This window comes from Nomascus leucogenys, chromosome 4 (genome assembly GCF_006542625.1).
Source record: "Nomascus leucogenys isolate Asia chromosome 4, Asia_NLE_v1, whole genome shotgun sequence".
Classification (NCBI taxonomy): domain Eukaryota; kingdom Metazoa; phylum Chordata; class Mammalia; order Primates; family Hylobatidae; genus Nomascus; species Nomascus leucogenys.
This window is the reverse complement of record NC_044384.1, coordinates 68,103,733-68,122,888: the sequence shown is the minus strand read 5'-3', so window position 1 is coordinate 68,122,888 and position 19,156 is coordinate 68,103,733. Positions and strand designations below refer to the sequence as shown.

The window sequence follows — 19,156 nt, the reverse complement described above, 5'->3', positions numbered from 1 at the left end:
CGTTCAGAAATCGTAACTTAATAAATGGAAGAGATCTACCTAGTTCAAAACTTTTCATTGCCAATGAGGAAGTTCAGAGAAAAATCAGGTGTCTTAGTTCTAAATCAAATGTATTTTCCATTATATAACATGGCTTAATGGTTATGTGATTCTCATCAGAATCAAATAGTATGTGGTTTGTGTATGGCACTTTATAAATGATATGCTGTAATACATCACCACACAAATGTAGTTATTTGTATTAATAGGATACGAATAAACTTGAAATTTGTATTACTGCTCAAAACTATTAGAAAAAATGAATCTTATATGAATAGAGTAACTTCGTATAAAATGGGTCATCCATAGCATTTCTATAGGTCATTGATTCCAAATTAGCATAATCAAATTGTATAAATATCACATATTATACAGATTTTTCTTACAGCCTACAGCCAAAGGTGTAAAATATTAAAAATTTTCATACTAGTGAGCAGATCTTTTTTTCTGTAATTCTAGTGTTTAAATATTACATTAATTTTCAGAATATCTTGACACTAAGTTATACACATTTGGAATCTTTTATCCTTCCTTTGACTATTTCCTTCAAAAGGAAAAAAAAAAAACAAAACATATACCCTCTTTCACCATAATGCCTTCCCTATTTCCTGTAAGGTTAGAAATCACCTCTATGCATTAAGGGAATGAACAAAAACACAAAGACAATTCAAAGAAACGTACAAATGGCTAAAGGGCTCCAAAATCCTACATTCTGACACTGGAGATGATCAGAGTAATTTCTATAAAAGTAAATTATCATACACAATCTCTTCTCTTTTAGAACTAAGGCAAAAATGAATCCAGTACCTTGTTCATAGCAGAGATGGGCAACCACCCATTCTGCCTTTGGGCTAAATCCAGGATTGGAAGAACAGCTGCTGCTTTATGGCCTTCTGGATAGTTTTTTACAATTGCCTCTATCCTCTGTATAAAAGAAAGAACATCATTTTATACATCTAGAAAATATTACCTTTTTGATAAATTAATTATAATGTTAATTTAGCCATACCTTATAGTTTTCTGGTGTGAAATCAAATGGAGTATCAGGGTTATTCTCAGGAGTATCTCTGTGCTACACAACAAAAAAAGTTTTTCAGAATTATCCAAATTCTCTCAAGTGTGAATAACACTGTACATTACTATACTATTACTTATTGTTTAATCTCTCCATTTTAATTCCAACATGATATATACCACCCTATCCTTCCATCAAAAAGAATGTCTAAACACACATTTGATGAGTATGATTACCAAAGTAAAGTTAGCAGAATTTAAAAATTTACAAACAACCATTTAAAGAATAAGAGAAGTACCTTTAAGACCAAAAAAACCCAAACAACAGAAAGTGTTGTCCAGCTTCATTAGAGAATAAGATCTTCTGATAGAATTACCAAAACATGGCCAGGTGCGGTGGCTCACGCCTGTAATCCCAGCACTTTGGGAGGCCAAGGCGGGCGGATCACGAGGTCAGGAGATCGAGACCATCCTGGCTAACACGGTGAAACCCCGTCTCTACTAAAAATACAAAAAATTAGCCAGGCGAGGTGGCGGGCACCTGTAGTCCCAGCTACGCGGGAGGCTGAGGCAGGAGAATGGCGTGAACCCCGTGGGGCAGAGCCTGCAGTGAGCCGAGATCGCGCCACTGCACGCCAGCCTGGGTGGAAGAGCGAGACTCCTTCTCAAAAAAAAAAAAAAGAATTACCAAAACATTACCAATTATTGGAAGCCTTTATGAAATTAAAACACAAAATTTTAAATGTGAACATATGTGTATTTTCCCAAGAGCTAGGGTATCAGATTGTCAAAGGGATCTGGGATCCAAAAGGGTTAAGACCCATTACTTTAGGAGGGTACAAAAGGACCATCTCAAAAAAAAGAGAAAAAACAGCACCATCTCTTTCCCACGTTTTCCATAATAGCCAACAGCAAGAAGCTTTATTTCTTCTTAGAAGAGCAGAAGCAGGCCCTCTTCAAAAACTGACAAGAAATGGCACGTCAACAGGAAATCAAATGAGTCACACTGAGATTAACACTTACGATCAATTAATGTTATGTATGTGTGGTGAATACAGAAATGAATCTCTTGATATGTTAACTCTCAGAGTTCTGCTTTTTAAAGGACATATGACAAAAGAGGAAAGAAAACAGAAACTCTGGACAATGATCTCAAATATGTGGCCAATTTGATGCTTGATATGTAGCAGGAAGCTACTTCTTACACCACTAACTCTAAATCATCACACAAGTCCACTATATTGCCTTTATACTAGATTAATCCCTGAAAACTGCACCTTGTCAGAAAAGGGAGATATATCTTATCCTTTCCAAATTGTGCAACTAATCTGGGGAGTTCATAGACTTCTATCTATAGTTAAAACTCCAGAAACTAAAAATATAAAGACCAGCTGCTAATCTAGTTACTACACTGCTAAAATCCATGAGTTTCAAACTAGTGTCATTTTGGGATTCAACAAGTTACAATCTCTGAACCCTCAGTAAGCCAACATGACTGAGAACCCAAAGTGTGATGAGAATCGGGTTAGGGCTCACACAGTAATTTCACTGGAAATAAATTCTTATTCTCAGAGTTTTCCTGGTACTAATTTAAACTCATGAGGTTCAACTGGAACCAACATCTTTTGAAATGTAGTAAATTCAATTAGCTATATGTAAATTCCCACGATGACCATCATATATCAAAGACAATAGTATTTAAGATATTTTGGATTTTTACGATGGATTTATCCCAATTTCCAAGTCTTTTCTTTCCAAAGAAATCTAAGTAATTACTTACCACAAATAAAGCTCCTCCAGCTCCATTTTGCATAGCTGTTTTATGCAAACTCCTTACATGTCTTCCCTAAAATTTAAAATTTTAAGAAAGTTTAGTAAATCATAGCCTTAAAAAATTTTTCATAAAGAAATACTTTAGGATTCATAATTTACAACAATGGAATCAACTTATAAAAGATCTTAAGAAATATGGTATTCTACCCTATCCATCCCTATTTTAGGAGTTATTTTACAAATGGAGATTCAAAGCCAAGATTCACCCACCTAACATCACACACAAGTCAACAGTAGAACCAGGACAACCCAGATCTGCTGAGTTGTGTACCTTCCTGACATGCTCTGCCGGCATGCATTTGGAGAATTAATGTACTATTAACTTCTTGACTTTCACTTTTGTCTGAATCAAGTTGGATGCCAGCTTTCACTTAGTGTGAACCTTCATAAACATGTTTTCATTCTGTACAAATGAGTCATATACTCTGTACAAATGAGTCAACTGTATCCTCCTTTTCAATCCTTTACTAAATTAGTTCTGAAACTCCAGCCATAAAAAGTAGTTTCTGGCTAGGCGTGGTGGCGCACGCTGGTAGTCCCAGCTACTCGGGAGGCTGAGGCAGGAGAATTGCCTGAACCTGGGAGGCAGAGGTTGCAGTGAGCCGAGATCGCGCCACCGCACTCCAGCCTGGCAGCCTGAGCAACAGAGCAAGGCTCCGTCTCAAAAAAAAAAAAAAAAGTAGTTTCAGAAAGCTATTTATGATGCTATGCAGACTGACAATGTTCACTTACTTTGGAAGGAATCTGATTATTCTCTCAGCTGCATTTCATTTCTCTTTGCCCTCTTGCTCCTACCCTCCACTCCTACCCTGTCCCCTGCCCCCAAGTATTTCAACTACTGTTCTGGATTCCTCCAATTTCTGAGTTCTACTAACCGCAGACGGCGGAACACTGGGTTAAACCAAGTACGGAACTAGCAAAGAGTTGGACAATTCAAAGGCAAACATAGAAGAAAGTAAACAGAGTAATATAACACAATAGTATATTTAACTTTACCCTAGGTCCAAATGATATTTCGGTTGAAGAAATATTAATAAATAAGTTTACATGGAACATCTGCTTTAATTAACAAGAAAAGACTAAGGTACAGGATGTGAGACAGGTACAAAAGATGGCAGTGATAAATATCAATTTCAGGATAGTTGAGAGGCAGGGAGGGATACAGTCAGAGGTGCACAAGGGGGCTTCGATTGTGTTGCTTTTGTTTTGAAAAATTAACTGAAACTAAAATTTAGAAGACAGTCACCGTCATCTTAGCTCAGAAAATTTTTTTAATCCAATAACAATTTTTGAGTAACATCAGTGAGTTACTTAACTAAAACCTGAGAGAAAAGACTGTATATTTATAATACAAGAAGGATTAATTTTAAGAGTAGGGAAAGTATTCAATCTTCTCTTAATTTCTGAACACTAACATTTTCTGTTTATTGGCTTTTTATCCACTCCTTGCAGGTTGTCCTCAGGGCTCAGTTCACACTCCTATTTTCTGTTCTCTATAAAGCCTTTGCCTCTGAGAACTCATCCGTTAACTTGACAGTGATGAGTCCTAAATCTTACACACGTTTGATGACAAGAGGCTAATAGCCTGAAGAGATCATAAATGCATTTAAAAAATGAGTAAAGATCATGAACAAAAGTTTCACAGAATTCAAATTGCTTACTAGTAACTAAAAACATGCAATTTAACATAACATTACTAGCTATCAAACTACCAAGTATCTTTTTTCTTTTAAGATGGCATTCCATTCTGTTGAGCACATAAACAAGCACACTTAATTCATATTGCCTTTTAGAAAGCAAATTACCATGATATATGGAAAGCCTAAATAAGTGTCTTTTTTTTTTGGAGACGGAGTTTTGCTCTTGTTGCCCAGGCTGGAGTTCAATGGCATGATCTCGGCTCACTGCAACCTCTGCCTCCCGGGTTCAAGCGATTCTCCTACCTCAGCCTCCCAAGTAGCTAGGATTACAGGCATGTGCCACTATGCCTGGATAATTTTTTGTATTTTTAGTAGAGACGGGGTTTCTCCATGTTGGTCAGGCTGGTCTTGAACTCCCGACGTCAGGTGATCTGCCCGCCTCAGCCTCCCAAAGTAGTGGGATTACAGGCGTGAGCCACTGCACCCGGCCCCAAGTGTCCACTTTTGAATTTAGTAATTCTAACTTAGGTATTTTTCCTACAGTACAAAATGAGGATAAAGCTTTACATGAAAAAATGTTGTTCCTATCATGTTTATTGCAGCAAAAACACAACCTAAAAACCCAATCTGAGCAGGTTTTAACTAAATACTAATAATTCTGACACTAGAACATTATGTAGCTAACAAAAGTATTTCGTAAAAATAATCACGTAGAAACTGGAATCAGGGTTAAACAAAACAAAAAAAACAAAAATGCATAGATTATCATCCCAATTACATTAAATACAGACACTGATTAAAAGACTAGAAGGCCATAAATAATTAAAAGTGCTTATCTCTTATGATGTTAATGAAATAAGGGACTCTTATTTTACATTTTTTAGATTTTTCTCTATTTTCCAAATTTCCTATTAGCATGGATTAACTGGCCAAAAAAATCCTACTTAAAATAAAACACTCATCAGGTATAAGAAAAACTTATCTCTACCATAAAACCCATTTCTCCTTCTAACCTCCTTGTATATCAAATTAAATACCACCAAATGTCTAAATTAAAATAGCTTCCATTTTGGATTAATGTTTGATCCCTTTCTCATTAATCCAGGATCTGTCATGTACTTTTACTTAAAATAAAAATATAGAGATAATCTTGAAAATTATTCTTTAGGCTTACGTTGCTACATATTGGAAAATCTATTCTGAGGCATTCTCTTGCTGACTGGTAAAGCTCTGGATATGCACATGAGTTCACAGACATATTTCTAAAAGTGGTTTGAAGTCCAAATCGTTGAAGACAGACTACTGATTGAGAAGGGTCAGGATAAAGTAGCTAAACTCTAGGAAAAAAACAGACTTTCAGATTTTTTGTAGTTGTTGTTGAGGCCTCAGGTTTAGATTACCATTCTGCCACTTACTAACATCTGACCTTGCACAACTCAATTTTTTTTAAGCCTCAATTTCTGTACCTATAAAATAGGGTTATCTTCTTATTGTACTATTTTGAGATTTAAGTAAAGTTTCTCTGAAAGTACTATATAACCTGTAAAACATTGTCAACTGCTTAACTGACAGAAGGATAAAACATTTAATAACTAAAAAAAAAAAAAAAGATCCAAACAACTGCATTTTAAAACTACACCTGTTTTTAAAAAATTGTGCTGTTAGTTGACTTTATCAAAGAGTTACTGTCAAACACAACATACTGCCATACTGCCGATATTCTTGCATTTGCACATAATTATTTTTTCTTTATATCCATATGTATAAGGCTTATAATTTTTCTAGTAAAATTATAATGTATTTCACGGTTAAAAAACCATCTACTTCTCCACTGAAATTAACTTATAAATTTCTCTTTTAGTTAAAGAAAGTGGGGAAGGAGGAAGAAATAGGCTGGTAGAAAGATTTCCATGGGTCTTAGGTTTGTGCATTTTGTGAGCAGAAGCACTGAACGGCTTTTGTTTCAGACCATCTTTTCAATTATTTTTGTACAGAATATCTTCTCCTGGGGCAAAAGTTGAGTGAGTTTTCTTACAGACAGGGTTTCCCAAGCTCAAGGTCCCTTAGCTGTGATGCACAGCACTCACCTGGGCTGTTCCATGTCACTCCTGCTGTAGCAGGACAAGCCGCAGACAAAACCCCTGATACTGAGAAGGAAAGGCTTTATTCAGCCGGGAGCTTCAGCAAGACTCATGTCTCCAACAACCGAGCTCCCCGAGTGAGCAATTCCTGTCCCTTTTAGGGGCTCACAGCTCTAAGGGGGTCCACTTGGGAGGGTCGTAATCGATTCAGCAAGCAGGGGGTAGAATGGAACAGAACAGGACAGGGATTTTCACAGTGCTTTTCTATACAATATCTGTAATCTATAGATAACCGATTAGGTCAGGGGTTGATCTTTACCAGGCCCAGGGTGTGGCACTGGGCTATCTGCTTGTGGATTTCATTTCTGCCTTTTAGTTTTTACTTCTTCTTTCTTTGGAGGCAGAAACTGGGCATAAGACAATATGAGGGGTGGTCTCCTCCCTTACCGTGAGATATGAATGTCAAGGGGAACCAACATGAAGTTCATGCTGCCTACTGACCCAGGATGCTGCCTCCTGCCAGCATCCATGAAACTGAGGCAGGTTAACTTGTTAGCTTACAAATGGGGTAAAATTTCAGATCTGTCAAAGTTCTTAAGAAAGTCAACAAAATCTAGAAATGTGCCAGTTTCCATTTTTTACTGCTTTTTCTATCAAAATATCTCAACAGAGACATCATAAAAGAAACCAGTAACAGCTGCTGTCTCTAAGGAGAGGAATCAAGATCTGGAGTGGGAAGAAAATTTAGTCTTTACTGCCAGGCAGAATATTAAGCACTTTACATGAAATGCATCTCTTAATGCTCTCAAGAACCCTATGAAGTACATACCGTTATTATTCTGTTTTTACAAATGAGGAAACAGGCTCTGGAGCTGAGCTTTTAACTGTTTTGTTATATTGTCTCTCCATATGTAGAGTATTTATGGAATATTAGATAACAGTGATACATCCCACTTTCAGAGGTGTTAGAATGTGGAAAGTTAGAAGGTGGGATGTATCATGGGTTAACATACATAATATATGCAACATATATTTTTTATCATAATATTCTTGTATCCCTACTCTGTACTGTTATGTATATATACTATAATATGTAGCCTTGCTTACTGTTTGAATTTTTTGCCATTATATGTATTACATTTAAACTTTTAAAAACCAGTGAAGGGCCAGGTACAGTGGCTCATGCCTGTAATCCCAGCACTTTGGGAGGCCAAGGCAAGCGTATCACTTGAGGTCAGGAGTTCAAGACCAGCCCGGCCAACGTGGTGAAACTGCATCTCTACCAAAAAATACAAAAATTAGCCGGGTGTGGTGGTGCACACCTGTAGTCCCAGCTACTCAGGAGGCTGAGGTGGGAGAATCGCCTGAACCTAGGAGGGGAAGGTTGCAGTGAGCTGAGATTGCACCACTGCACTCCAGTCTGGGTGACAAAGTGAGACCCTGTGTCAAAACAAAAACAAACAGAAAAACGCAATGAAGTCTTTAGTTCTTTCCCTGTCTTACTATCACCACTATTTCAGACATTATTTCATGTCTGTGCATTACTGTAAGTCTTCTAGCTGATCCCTTTTTCTCAATCCAAAACATCCTGTCTAATATCACCAAACTAATTTTAAAAATACCATCCTTCTGGTCAGGCGCAGTGGCTCATGTCTATAATCGCAGCACTTTGGGAGGCCAAGGTGGGCGGATCACAAGGTCAGGAGTTCGAGATCAGCCTGGCCAATATGGTGAAACCCCATCTCTACTAAAAATACAAAAATTCACTGCGTGTGGTGGCACACACCTGTAGTCCCAGCTACTTGGGAGGCTGAGGCAGGCGAATTGCTTGAACCCAGGAGGTGGAGGTTGCAGTGAGCTGAGATTGAGCCACTGCACTCCCACCTGGGTGACACAGCGAGATTCTCTATCAAAAAGAAAAAAAAAAAACCCTTCTGATGTTGAGTGTGGTGTAAAAGACGACCAACACCAAACACATTCTAGTATACGAAATGTCAATTTCATCATTTCTAAAAAACACATTTTCCACATTCTAGCACCTCTGAAGGTGGGATGTATCACTGTTATCTAATATTCCATAAATACCCTATATATGGAGAGACAATATAGCAAAATGGCTAAAAGCTCAGCTCTAGAGCCTGTTTCCTCATTTATAAAAACAGAAAAATAACGGCATGTACTTCATAGGGTTCTTGAGAGCATTAAAAGATGTACTTCAGGGCAGGCACAGTGGCTCATGCCTGTAATCCCATCACTTTAGGAGGCTGAGGCAGATGGATCACCTGAGGTCATGAGTTCGAGACCAGCCTAGCCAACGTGATGAGACCCCCGTCCCTACTAAAAATACAAAAGTTAGCTGGGTGTGGTGACACGTGCCTGTAATCCCAGCTAACCGGGAGGCTGAGGCAGGAGAATTGCTTGAACTCAGGAGGCAGAGGTTGCAGTGAGCCCAGCTCGCGCCACAGCACTCCAGCCTGGGCAACAGAGTGAGACTCCGTCTCGGGGGAAAAAAAAAGATGTACTTCATGTAAAGTGCTTAATATTCTGCTTGGCAGATGGTAAGTACTGTATTAGTGTTGGCTATCATTAGCTATTATTATTAGAAGGACTACGTGTCAGGCACTAAGCTTTTTACACATTATTTAATTCTTAAAGTTTCCTGCAAGGTGGGTATTATTTCCAGAAATTTAAACAAGTTATGAAAACTCAAGGTTAGGTCACATCACTAATTATTGGCAGAAATTATGTCAGATCCTAGGCCCACATGACTACAAAGGCCATGACCTTATTATTAGCCACCTGATTATTTGATGACATCGAAGCCTTAAAAGAACATAGTAGGTCTAAGAAACCAAGGAGTTTAAGGAAGAAAATCAGGCCTCCATATATACAGGCAGGCAGATAAGAAATGAAAAGCCCTGCCTCCTTGGCTTACAATGCTCCTGTTAAGAGAGAAAGATCCAAGTTATTTAATCTTTTTTTAATCCTTGCCACCCTTCTATTCCTGCAAAAACCCTGAATGTATACACACTAGCATAACATTTGAGCAACTTAATTTCAAAGTCTGAAGTCGACCTCTTCAAAATTGTGTAAGAAGGGCTGAGATAATGTTTATAAAATAAAAGAAGCTGGCCAGATACGGTGGCTCACACCTATAATCCCAGAACTTTGGAAAGCCAAGCCCCATAGATCGCTTGAAGCCAGGGGTTTGATATCAGCCTGGGCAACATGGTGAAACCCTGTCTCTACAAAAAATACAAAAATTAGCTAGGCATGGTGGCACACGCCTGTAGTCCCAGCTACTTGAGAGGCTGAGGTGGGAGCATCACTTGAGCCCAAGAGGTTGAGGATGCAGCGAGCCATGATCATGCCACTGCACTCAAGCCTGGGAGACAAAGTGAGACCCTGTCTCAAAAAAGTAGTAAGTAAACAAACAATAAAAGAAGCAAACTAAATAGTGAAGATAAACTGATAAATCTTAGCCCTCAGTTTTTTTCAACTGGCATAAACTGTTATTCATCCCTATCAAGTTACAGGAGGCCTGAAAATGGCTTTGAAAATTGTTTTTTTGGTGTGTTTAAAGAATATCACCTATTTTACATTCATTGTAATGTCTGTGTCAGACACTTTCAATAAAAGAATAAAACATTAAAAGTTCTCATTAACATCTTTACACTACTTACTGGGCCATTTCAATTTTGTTTCACTTTGAAATAAAGAGGCATTCCAGAACCAGGCTTAAAACTGGAAAAAACAACTTAGCTAGGCTGGAATGATTCAAAGAATAAGCTGAGCTCCCACCCATCCCCTTCTTTGACTACAGTCTAGTCTTTTCTCTAGAATCTAGCTTCTCATTAGAGTCTGAAATGTCTATACCTCAAGAAATTCCAATTGAAAATCTAAGTAACTTCCTTTTTTAAGAAGAAAAGCATGCAACCAAGTAACTTTTTTAAGTAAATAAGATTATAACCTAATATACAGCTCAAAATTAACAGTGGGTTTGAATTCTAGCTTATTTTTTTTTCAGTGTTTCAGAAGGAACAGAGAAGATTTAAGCAGGCCAAAACAGTGGCTGCCTTTTCACTGGAGTCAAGTAAACTTGAGTGCCTCTGTGTTAAGCTCTTCTACATACTTTTTTTCATCAATTCCTAAAAAATCTGTAGTGAGTCATTATTTCCATTTTACATTTAGAGAAACTAAGGCTCAAAGACAGTAACTTGCCCCATACCGCACAATTAGTGACAGAGCTGGATTTTGAGCCCAGGCTCTTTGAATCTAAGGACCCTATACTCTTTCTACCAGCCTTTCCCTTTTACTGTCACTGGCAATACCAATAGCTCAAAACGACAAAAATTAAAGTTTTATATTCTCCCCAATAGGATTCCTTAATTGTCTTTTCATGGGCTCTACTCTTTTTCTGAATTTCTTCTGTTGTTCAAACAATACTACCATCCAACGAAGTTCACTTTCCAGTTCTATCAGACATTTGTATTATAAATGCATCCAGCTAAGAGAAGTTAATAAGAGACTAAGAAGCTGTAACACAAAACTGACAGAAGCAGTAATCTAATTAGAAAGACAAGACTAAGGTCAGGCAACTCAAAAACCCTTCTTTTTTCCTTTACTAGAGGCCAACTAAGGCAAGGAATATACCTTTTAGACGATCCCTAATATTTACAGATTAAATCCACCAAGATGTCTATTTGCCTGTGCAAGAGTCACAGTGCACACGTGAAACATCTCTAGTGAATCCAAAGTAGTCTGAGGTCCCTCCGTGCCTTCCTCTCACTGTTCACATCTGCTGACTTGTTACCTACAGCCTCCCCCATTGCCAGCTCAAGCAAGAAAACTGAAACCTCCTCAAAAAGTCAGGGTCTGCAATACATTCATTCAGACTAGGTAATTTTACATTTAAAAAAAAATCCTTGAGGCTGGGTGCAGTGGCTCATGCCTGTAATCCCAGCACTTTGAGAGCCGAGGCAGGTGGATCACCGGAGGTCAGGAGTTTGAGACCAGCCTGGCCAACATGGTGAAACCCCATCTCTCCTAAAAGTACAAAAATTAGCCGGGCGTGGTGGCATGCACTTTTAATCCCAGCTACTTGGGAGGCTGAGGCAGGAGAATCGCTTGAACCCAGGAGGCGGAGGTTGCAGTGAGCCAAAATCACGTCACTGAACTCCAGCCTGGGCGACAGAGTAAGACTCTGTCTCAAAAAAAAAAAAAATCCATGAAAAACAAAAGTTTTTAAGTGCATTTTATTTTAACAAAGTTGATGCTGGGTTAATAATTGTGAGATCTATTTCAAGGATAATCATAAATACAAATGCTTAGTCTATGTCAGATCTCATGCTATAAACTACAAATCTACACTATAATTCATTTATTCCTCTCAGCAAGCCTACCAAGTAGGTATTATTATCTTGTTTTACAGGTGAGAAAATTAAGGCTCAAAGAAGGGGGAAAAACTTTCCCTAGATCACACAGCTAAATAAATGAAATGCCACATACAGATTTTCCTGACTTCAGTACATGCCTTAACCACTAAAATTTAAGTTTTGATGTATTTTCAGATAGACATAGGAGGACTTTTACAAACATCCTCCAAATAAAGTTCCATCAGTAATTTAGCTAAAAATGTTAATTCAGGTTAAAATGTAAGTAATTTTTACCATACTATGAGAGAATTAACTAATGTAATTTGGCTAAATTTTATATTATAGAAAAGCTGCATGAACAGCCCAGGTATTACAGGCACTGTGCATTACAGATTAAGATAACAACATTAATGATTCCAGCCATCTTGACCATACATTAAAGAAAACATTTAGATATCTAAAATCCCACATGGATATAAGCAACAACCAATTGTTCTAAGGACAAGAATAATTTATAGAAATGAAATGCCCATCCAGTAGACCCGGGGTTCAGTCTCATCTCATGCACTTCACTGTCTTTGTATATGTAGCTAGCTATACCTACAGCATTATCTCAACTTACACCTTCCACTCATCCATCATGACCAAGGTTAACCTCCTCCTCTTACTCCTTTAAAGCCCCTAAACCTCCATCTCTTTTCCCTAAGCAAAGTGAAATCATTTCCCTAGTCTGCTTACACTGGTACACCTTTTATTAGTAGAGTGCCTATTAAATTTAAATCTTCACCATACATAGTGATTTCCCTTAGCAACTTCAATTGTTTGAGCAACTTCAGAAAGGTAGATTAAAAACAAAACAAACAGGACTTGCAAATAAACCCAGCCCTTACTACTGTGTGATCTTGGGCATTTATTTGTCCAGCAATCTTCATATAACTCACATATAAAATGGGGTAACACCCAGCAAAATATCCCACAGATAAAGCCACCTTCCCCCTAACCAAAATGTGTGTAAACTGTCTTTAATGTTTTGTTGAATGAACGACATTTTCTACAACTGATTTATAACATGCTTCGTGAACTGATTCAAAAACTAGTGACAAGGTTCCCCATTGGAAAATCGGACTGTCACTCAATAGGTTATACAGCATGGTCTATAGACCTGTAATTTATTACTCAATGTACTGAGCTCTAAGGTACTAAACAGTGCCCAAAGAGAAGGGAAAGTCAACTTTTTATAACTTTGAAATGGAAACTGAGTTCAAGTCTCTAATAAAAAGATCCGAGTCTGCAGTTTGCAATAGTGGCCTACTGAACCTCACTGCATAAACTAAAGTTTGTTCATTCTCTCTCTCCTTAAACTGCTAATTTATGGCTATGGCAGGCAGAATAATGGTCTCCCAAAGATAACCACATCCTAATCCTGGAAACCTGTGAATATTAGTTTACACAACAAAAGAGAATTAAGGCTGCTAATCAGCCGACCTTAAAATAGGGAGATTATCCTGGATTATCTAGGTGGGCCCAATGTCATCAATCACAGGGTTCTTACAAAGTGGAAGAGGAAGGAGAGGAAAGGATATGTGATGAATGCCAGAAGTAGGGTCGAAGTGATGTGATATAAGAACTAGACCTGCCTTTGCTGGCTTTGGAGATGAAAGAAGGGGTCAAGAGCAGCCTCTAGGAGCTGGAAAAGATTCACCTCTAGAGCCTCCAAAAAGGAATGAAGCTCAGGCTACACTTTAATTTTAGCCCACTGAGACCTGTGTCACTTTTAACCTACAGAACTGTAAGGTTAAAAATATAATGTTTTATGCCACAAAGTTTGTGGAAATTTGTTACAGCCGGAATAAAAAACTAAATGTTTCAGGGTGTTTTTCCTACATTAACTTCTTTAAGGTTCTTTGAGTCACAATGGAGATACACTGGGACATTACAAAATCAAGTTTAAGAATCTCTAATGAAATGGGGAAAACATTTCATTGTTTAAAACTTAAAATTTGGAACGGAAAGTACCACCACACAAGATGGCATACTGCTAGCATGGCTAAGTAGACACTGTCAGGGCAAACCACTGAATAGTAACTATAAACTCAGGACAAAATATTTTATAAAAACAAAAGCTTTCTGAAGGCACTTGGGAACAACCAAACAGTGTAGACACAGAAGGGCAGTCTACATTCATAAAAAGCCAATGAGGTTTTTGTTTTTTCTTTACATCTTTTAGCCTGAAGGCAGGCCTCAGTGAGAGTTTGGAACAACAGACATGGTAAAGTGGGAAATCCCAGAAAAGGAAGAGCCAGAAAGGGGGAGGAAGCCCTATACATTCTGTATATAAATTCTACGGAAATCTCTGGCTGAACCCTGAACCATGCATGTACATGCTGCAGACTCCAAGGAGCCTAGCTAAAAGAACGGAACCAATATTTGATCTGCTGCCCACGAGGGAAATGGATAGCAACAACAAAACACACTATTTGGAGGAATAAAACAGGATCTAGAGCCTCTACAACATATCATTCACAAAATTCAGCATACAATTCAAAATCGTTCAACATATGGGAAACAAACAAAAAAGGAAAACATATTTTCAAGAAAAAAATCAACTAAGATTACCAGACACAAACTTCAGGACAGCTATAATCATGCTTAAAGACATAAAGGAAAATAACCTCAATGAATGAAAAAATACACAATACAGATGGTCGCTGACTTACAATGGCCTGTCTTGCAATTTCCCAACTTTACAATTGTGTGAAAATGATAAGCATTCAGTATGCTCCTCGATTAAGTCCAGATAACCCCACTGTAAATTGAAATTTACGTACTTTCAATTTACAATGGGTTTAATCAGGATGTCATCTCATTGTAAGTAAAGGAGCATCTGTAATTGAAAATGCCATCACAACCCTCTCACCTTCCAAACTACAATAACAGCTTGGGAATGAGGCAGTGTTAAGTTCTAAAGTGGCATCAACATTACAGAAAAACCACGGGCAATTACTGAAGGGAATAAACTTATTCTGATTATCTATTACTCCATAATTTATAACTTTTAGTCAATTACTACAATCACCTATGAGGTATTATCTCACTTAACAGAAAAGAAAAATGAGGCTCAAAGAGATTAAGATGGCTCAAGGTCACACAAACTAATACTTAATTCTGGCCATATTTTAAGCAATGATGAGCTTTGAAAAGCCTCTTCAAGAGAATGGCAGCTAGCAAAGCAGAAATTAGAATAGGCAATTTCTTTGAAAGCATAAATAATCTTTAAAGGTTTCTCATTTAGAAAAGGAACTTAGGTAGACCTTTCTCGTACTTTTCTTGATACTTGGTCGGTTTAATGTGAAATCCCGCTACTTGTGAAAGGTTAGAAGGGCCTGGTTATGTAAGTAATAGAACATCCTCACGATGGAATGCTATGTAGCATTAAAATGACAGTATAGATAAGGAAAGCTGTTCAGAATACATTACAAAAAAGCAGGCTACCAAACCGTATAGGTCTGTTAAGTGTAGACATCAAAATGTTAACAATGGTAATTTCCAGATTGACAAGACAATGGATAATTTTTATTTTTTGAGCTTACTCTATTTGCTAGTCTCAATATTGTTTTTCCTACACACGTATGACGTGTGTAATAAAAATTAAACTTATTCATCAACTCAAATATTTATTGTGTACATAGTGCATATCAGGTACTATCTGTTTAAAAAGGGGGAGGAGGGAAGGGGAGAAGGGGAGAGGGAGAGAGGGAGTGAGGGAGGGAGGGAGGGATGGAGACACAGAGGGAGAGAGAGTTGCAGAAACATTAAACCTGGATTAAAATGGTCCCTTCACTACCTCAAGTTGTTCTTTTTCATTGTTAAAACTGCTTTTCAATTTATACTTCTAGCCCCTTTGCCTCAAAAACAAAAGAAACAAAATCTACAAGCACTCTTATTTCTTTTCTTTCTACCATGTCTGATCCTCATCATCTTTCACCTAGCATTCTGCAAGAGCGTCTTATCTACTTAAGTCTCCCCGTTTCTGGGTCCAAATCAAACCCATTCCACCCTCAGTCCTATCCAGTGACCCATCCAAAACAGAAACCAGATCTTATTTCTCTACTCTAAAACCTTTCACTGACTCCTGACGGCCTCTAAGATAAAATCAAATTCTTTAGTATGGCACGCAAGGAGCTCCAATATCTGGCCCCTGTCTCTCCCTTATTTCATTTGGGAACACACCTTACCTCCAACAGCAGAGGTGGCTTCTCAAACATACCGATCTTTTTCTTGCCAACAACACTTTAAGTTGTCCTTTCCACCTAGAATACCCTCTGACCCCATGCCCAATCTGTTAGTATTACCTTCAGGAAAAATCTTATGCACCTTGAAACCACATTGGATGACCCTATTCATATCTCTAACACTGTATTTTTACATTGTCTCAACCTTATCAATTCCAAAAGAATGGGAACTGTCTAAGTCTTTTCCTTATTTGTAATATGAGGAAAAATTAATACCAACCTCAAAAATGAGACGTGGAATGTAGATATTTAACTCAGTGCTTGGCATACAGAAAACAGTTATCAAATGACTATCATTATCACCCACACTGTTAACTAGAGCTCAGCAGTGCATGACCTACAGTAAGACTTCAAATGTTTATTGAAAGACTGAACTCTGCAAAAAGGAATATTCCCATTTTACAACTGAAGAAACTGAGAAAGATTAGCAGCACAAAGTCATAGAGCCACAAAAGGCAGTTAAGCTACCATCCAAACTCGACTCTAACTCTAAAGCCCTGAATTCATTCTCAACGAATATACACTATATATCCCTCTTGCTGAGAACTGCCTTAACTATTCTACTCTTAGAAAACAAACAAAACTAAGGCTTCTTTCCAGTATTACTTGTGTAACAGGCCCTGTTGTTATAATCGACATTTCTGGAAATCTGCATTTTTAGATTAACGTGAAGGAGTGTTTCAACTTCTCTGCAATTCAATTTCCTTGCCTACCATGAGATGTACCTGGATCTCAAAAAGACCATTTAACCTCTAAAATCCTGTGGTTCTTTAATTGGGTGCTGTTACTTGCGGCGCCGTTCTTTCAGAGTTAGTTTGATACCATTTATTTACCCAGCATTTCCGATATGCAAAGCACAACTGCAGTAAATCAAACATCGGCCACCTTTTTCCAGCCCTAAGGAAGTTCTCCCTAAGCCTTCACGAAGCAAGCCAGAGCTCTCCAGTATGCTGCAACCTAACATTATCGAGGTAACTAAGCTTGAAATGCGAGGTGCCTCCTTCGGGGCGGGGGTCTTCGAAACTGATCTGGCCAGGGCAGGCCTAGATTCTGCGCCACAGCCAAATAGCAAGAAAAAAAAAAAAATTACATATATATATGTGTGTATATATATATATCACCAAGCAGCCTCTCTTTTCTGTCCTCTTCGACCAAACTAGGAGTACACTTCCCAGTCTGGCAACCCTCCCTCGGGGCTTCTCACTCACGGTGGGGCTGCAGCGGCCTCCCTAAGAGGGCTAAGGCCGCAGTGTCCTTGCCGCCGCCTGCAGGCCCGTGCAGAGCCCAGGGCTCTCCTGCGCCCAAAACTAAGGGAGACAAGGAGAGCAAAAGAAGGGCGGCGGCAGCGCCGGGCTCAGCTCGAGCCTCCTTACCCAGTGGGCGATGAGGCCAGCCGCCCGGGCCCGGAGCGCCGCGGAGAAGAACATGGCTGGCCACACTGTTCACCTTTCCCCAGCCGCGCCAGGCGAGAATCCCGAGCGCGCCTAGGACGCACAGCGTGCGCGCTCCCGACCCCAGGCCTAGGCGTCCCGGACGGCACGCCGCTCCCTGCGCCGAGGGGCGGTGGCTGACGGGAGGGAGCGAGGGCGCGCGGGGACTGCTGGGGCCCTGTGGGCGGAGACTTCCCGGGGGAGGGGCGGGGACCAGTCCGTGTTCGGAAAGGGAGGTGTCCTACGGGTCGCTGCAGGGGTCCCGGCCTTGAAAAGAAGTGTCCCCGAGCTGCGCCTTGGGTTCCTGGGTAACGAAGCGCCCGCCTGGATTTATAGGGGTGAGCTTCCCTCATGGAGAGCCTTGTGAGGATTAGCCACCTCCTCTTATATTGCGGTTAAAAATAAAGTCGGGTTGCAACCCACTATAAATCTTATTCTACATGTTATGAATTCAAGACACAGAGGGCTGCTATCCAGTGTGCTAGCCACAGACACCAAATGTCTTGGTTCCCATTCTTTTGCATTAGAGATATGTGCGACATATTTAGGGGTTAAATGGTATGATGTCTGGAATTTGCTTGAGAATAGTGGGGGGTGGGAGGTGAAAAATAAAGCAAGTTGGCCGTAAGGCCATAGAAGCTGCAGCATGGTCGTTCTTATTTACTATTCTCGGTACTCTTTTTTTTTTTTTTTTTTTTTGAGACGGAGTCTCGCTCTATCACCCAGGCTGGAGTGCAGTGGCGCAATCTCGGCTCACTGCAAGCTCCGCCTCCCGGGTTCACGCCATTCTCCTGCCTCAGCCTCTCGCAGTAGCTGGGACTAGAGGCGCCCCCCACCACGCCCGGCTAATTTTTTGTATTTTTAGTAGAGACGGGGTTTCACCGTGGTCTCGATCTCCTGACCTCGTGATTCGCCCGCCTCGGCCTCCCAAAGTGCTGGGATTCCAAGCGTGAGCCACCGCGCCCGGCCTACTTAGATGTTTTCCATAATAAAGCTGAAAAAAAAAAAAAACCCACTTCCTTCTTCATGTTTGTTTGGTTATCTCTGGAAATTCCAACAAGTATTTATTCAGTAACAGCTCTAATGTGCACAGCACTATTTCCTGGTGTGGACTTCCTCTTGATTTTTTACGTCACTGCCTTCTTTTCTGGAGTGTCACGTCCTGTACCCACCCCCTTCCTTTTGCCCATTTTCTTTGCTGTAATAAACTTGTGAATAATTTCTAGAACATTCACAGCAGCACAGGGATTTTAAAAATTTATCCCTCATTAGTTTAAAAACTCAGAAATATTCCATTGCAACCCCTATGAATCATATTTCGCAAATCACAGAATTCAAGACACAGAGGACTGCTGCCCAGTGGGCTAGAAATAGATACCAAATGCCTTGGTTCCCACTCCTTTGCCTTATGTTTTATGTTAGTTTGCCTCTCCTAAATCAGCTTCAGTATTT

At 39.3% G+C, this 19,156-nt stretch overlaps 1 protein-coding gene across 1 annotated transcript in view; it reads right to left on the bottom strand.

Annotated features, from left to right (window-relative positions):
- NDUFV2 (NADH:ubiquinone oxidoreductase core subunit V2) overlaps positions 1–17,805 on the bottom strand; it is a 32,211-nt gene extending 14,406 nt beyond the window's left edge. The window contains exons 1-4 of the mRNA XM_003262073.3: positions 17,648–17,805; positions 2,834–2,899; positions 1,049–1,111; positions 847–963 (exon numbers count right to left, since the gene is read on the bottom strand). Coding sequence (XP_003262121.1) covers positions 847–963; positions 1,049–1,111; positions 2,834–2,899; positions 17,648–17,701 — 300 coding nt within the window. The 5' untranslated portion in view covers positions 17,702–17,805. The remainder of the gene's footprint in view (positions 1–846; positions 964–1,048; positions 1,112–2,833; positions 2,900–17,647) is intronic.
- Positions 17,806–19,156: the final 1,351 nt, after the last annotated feature.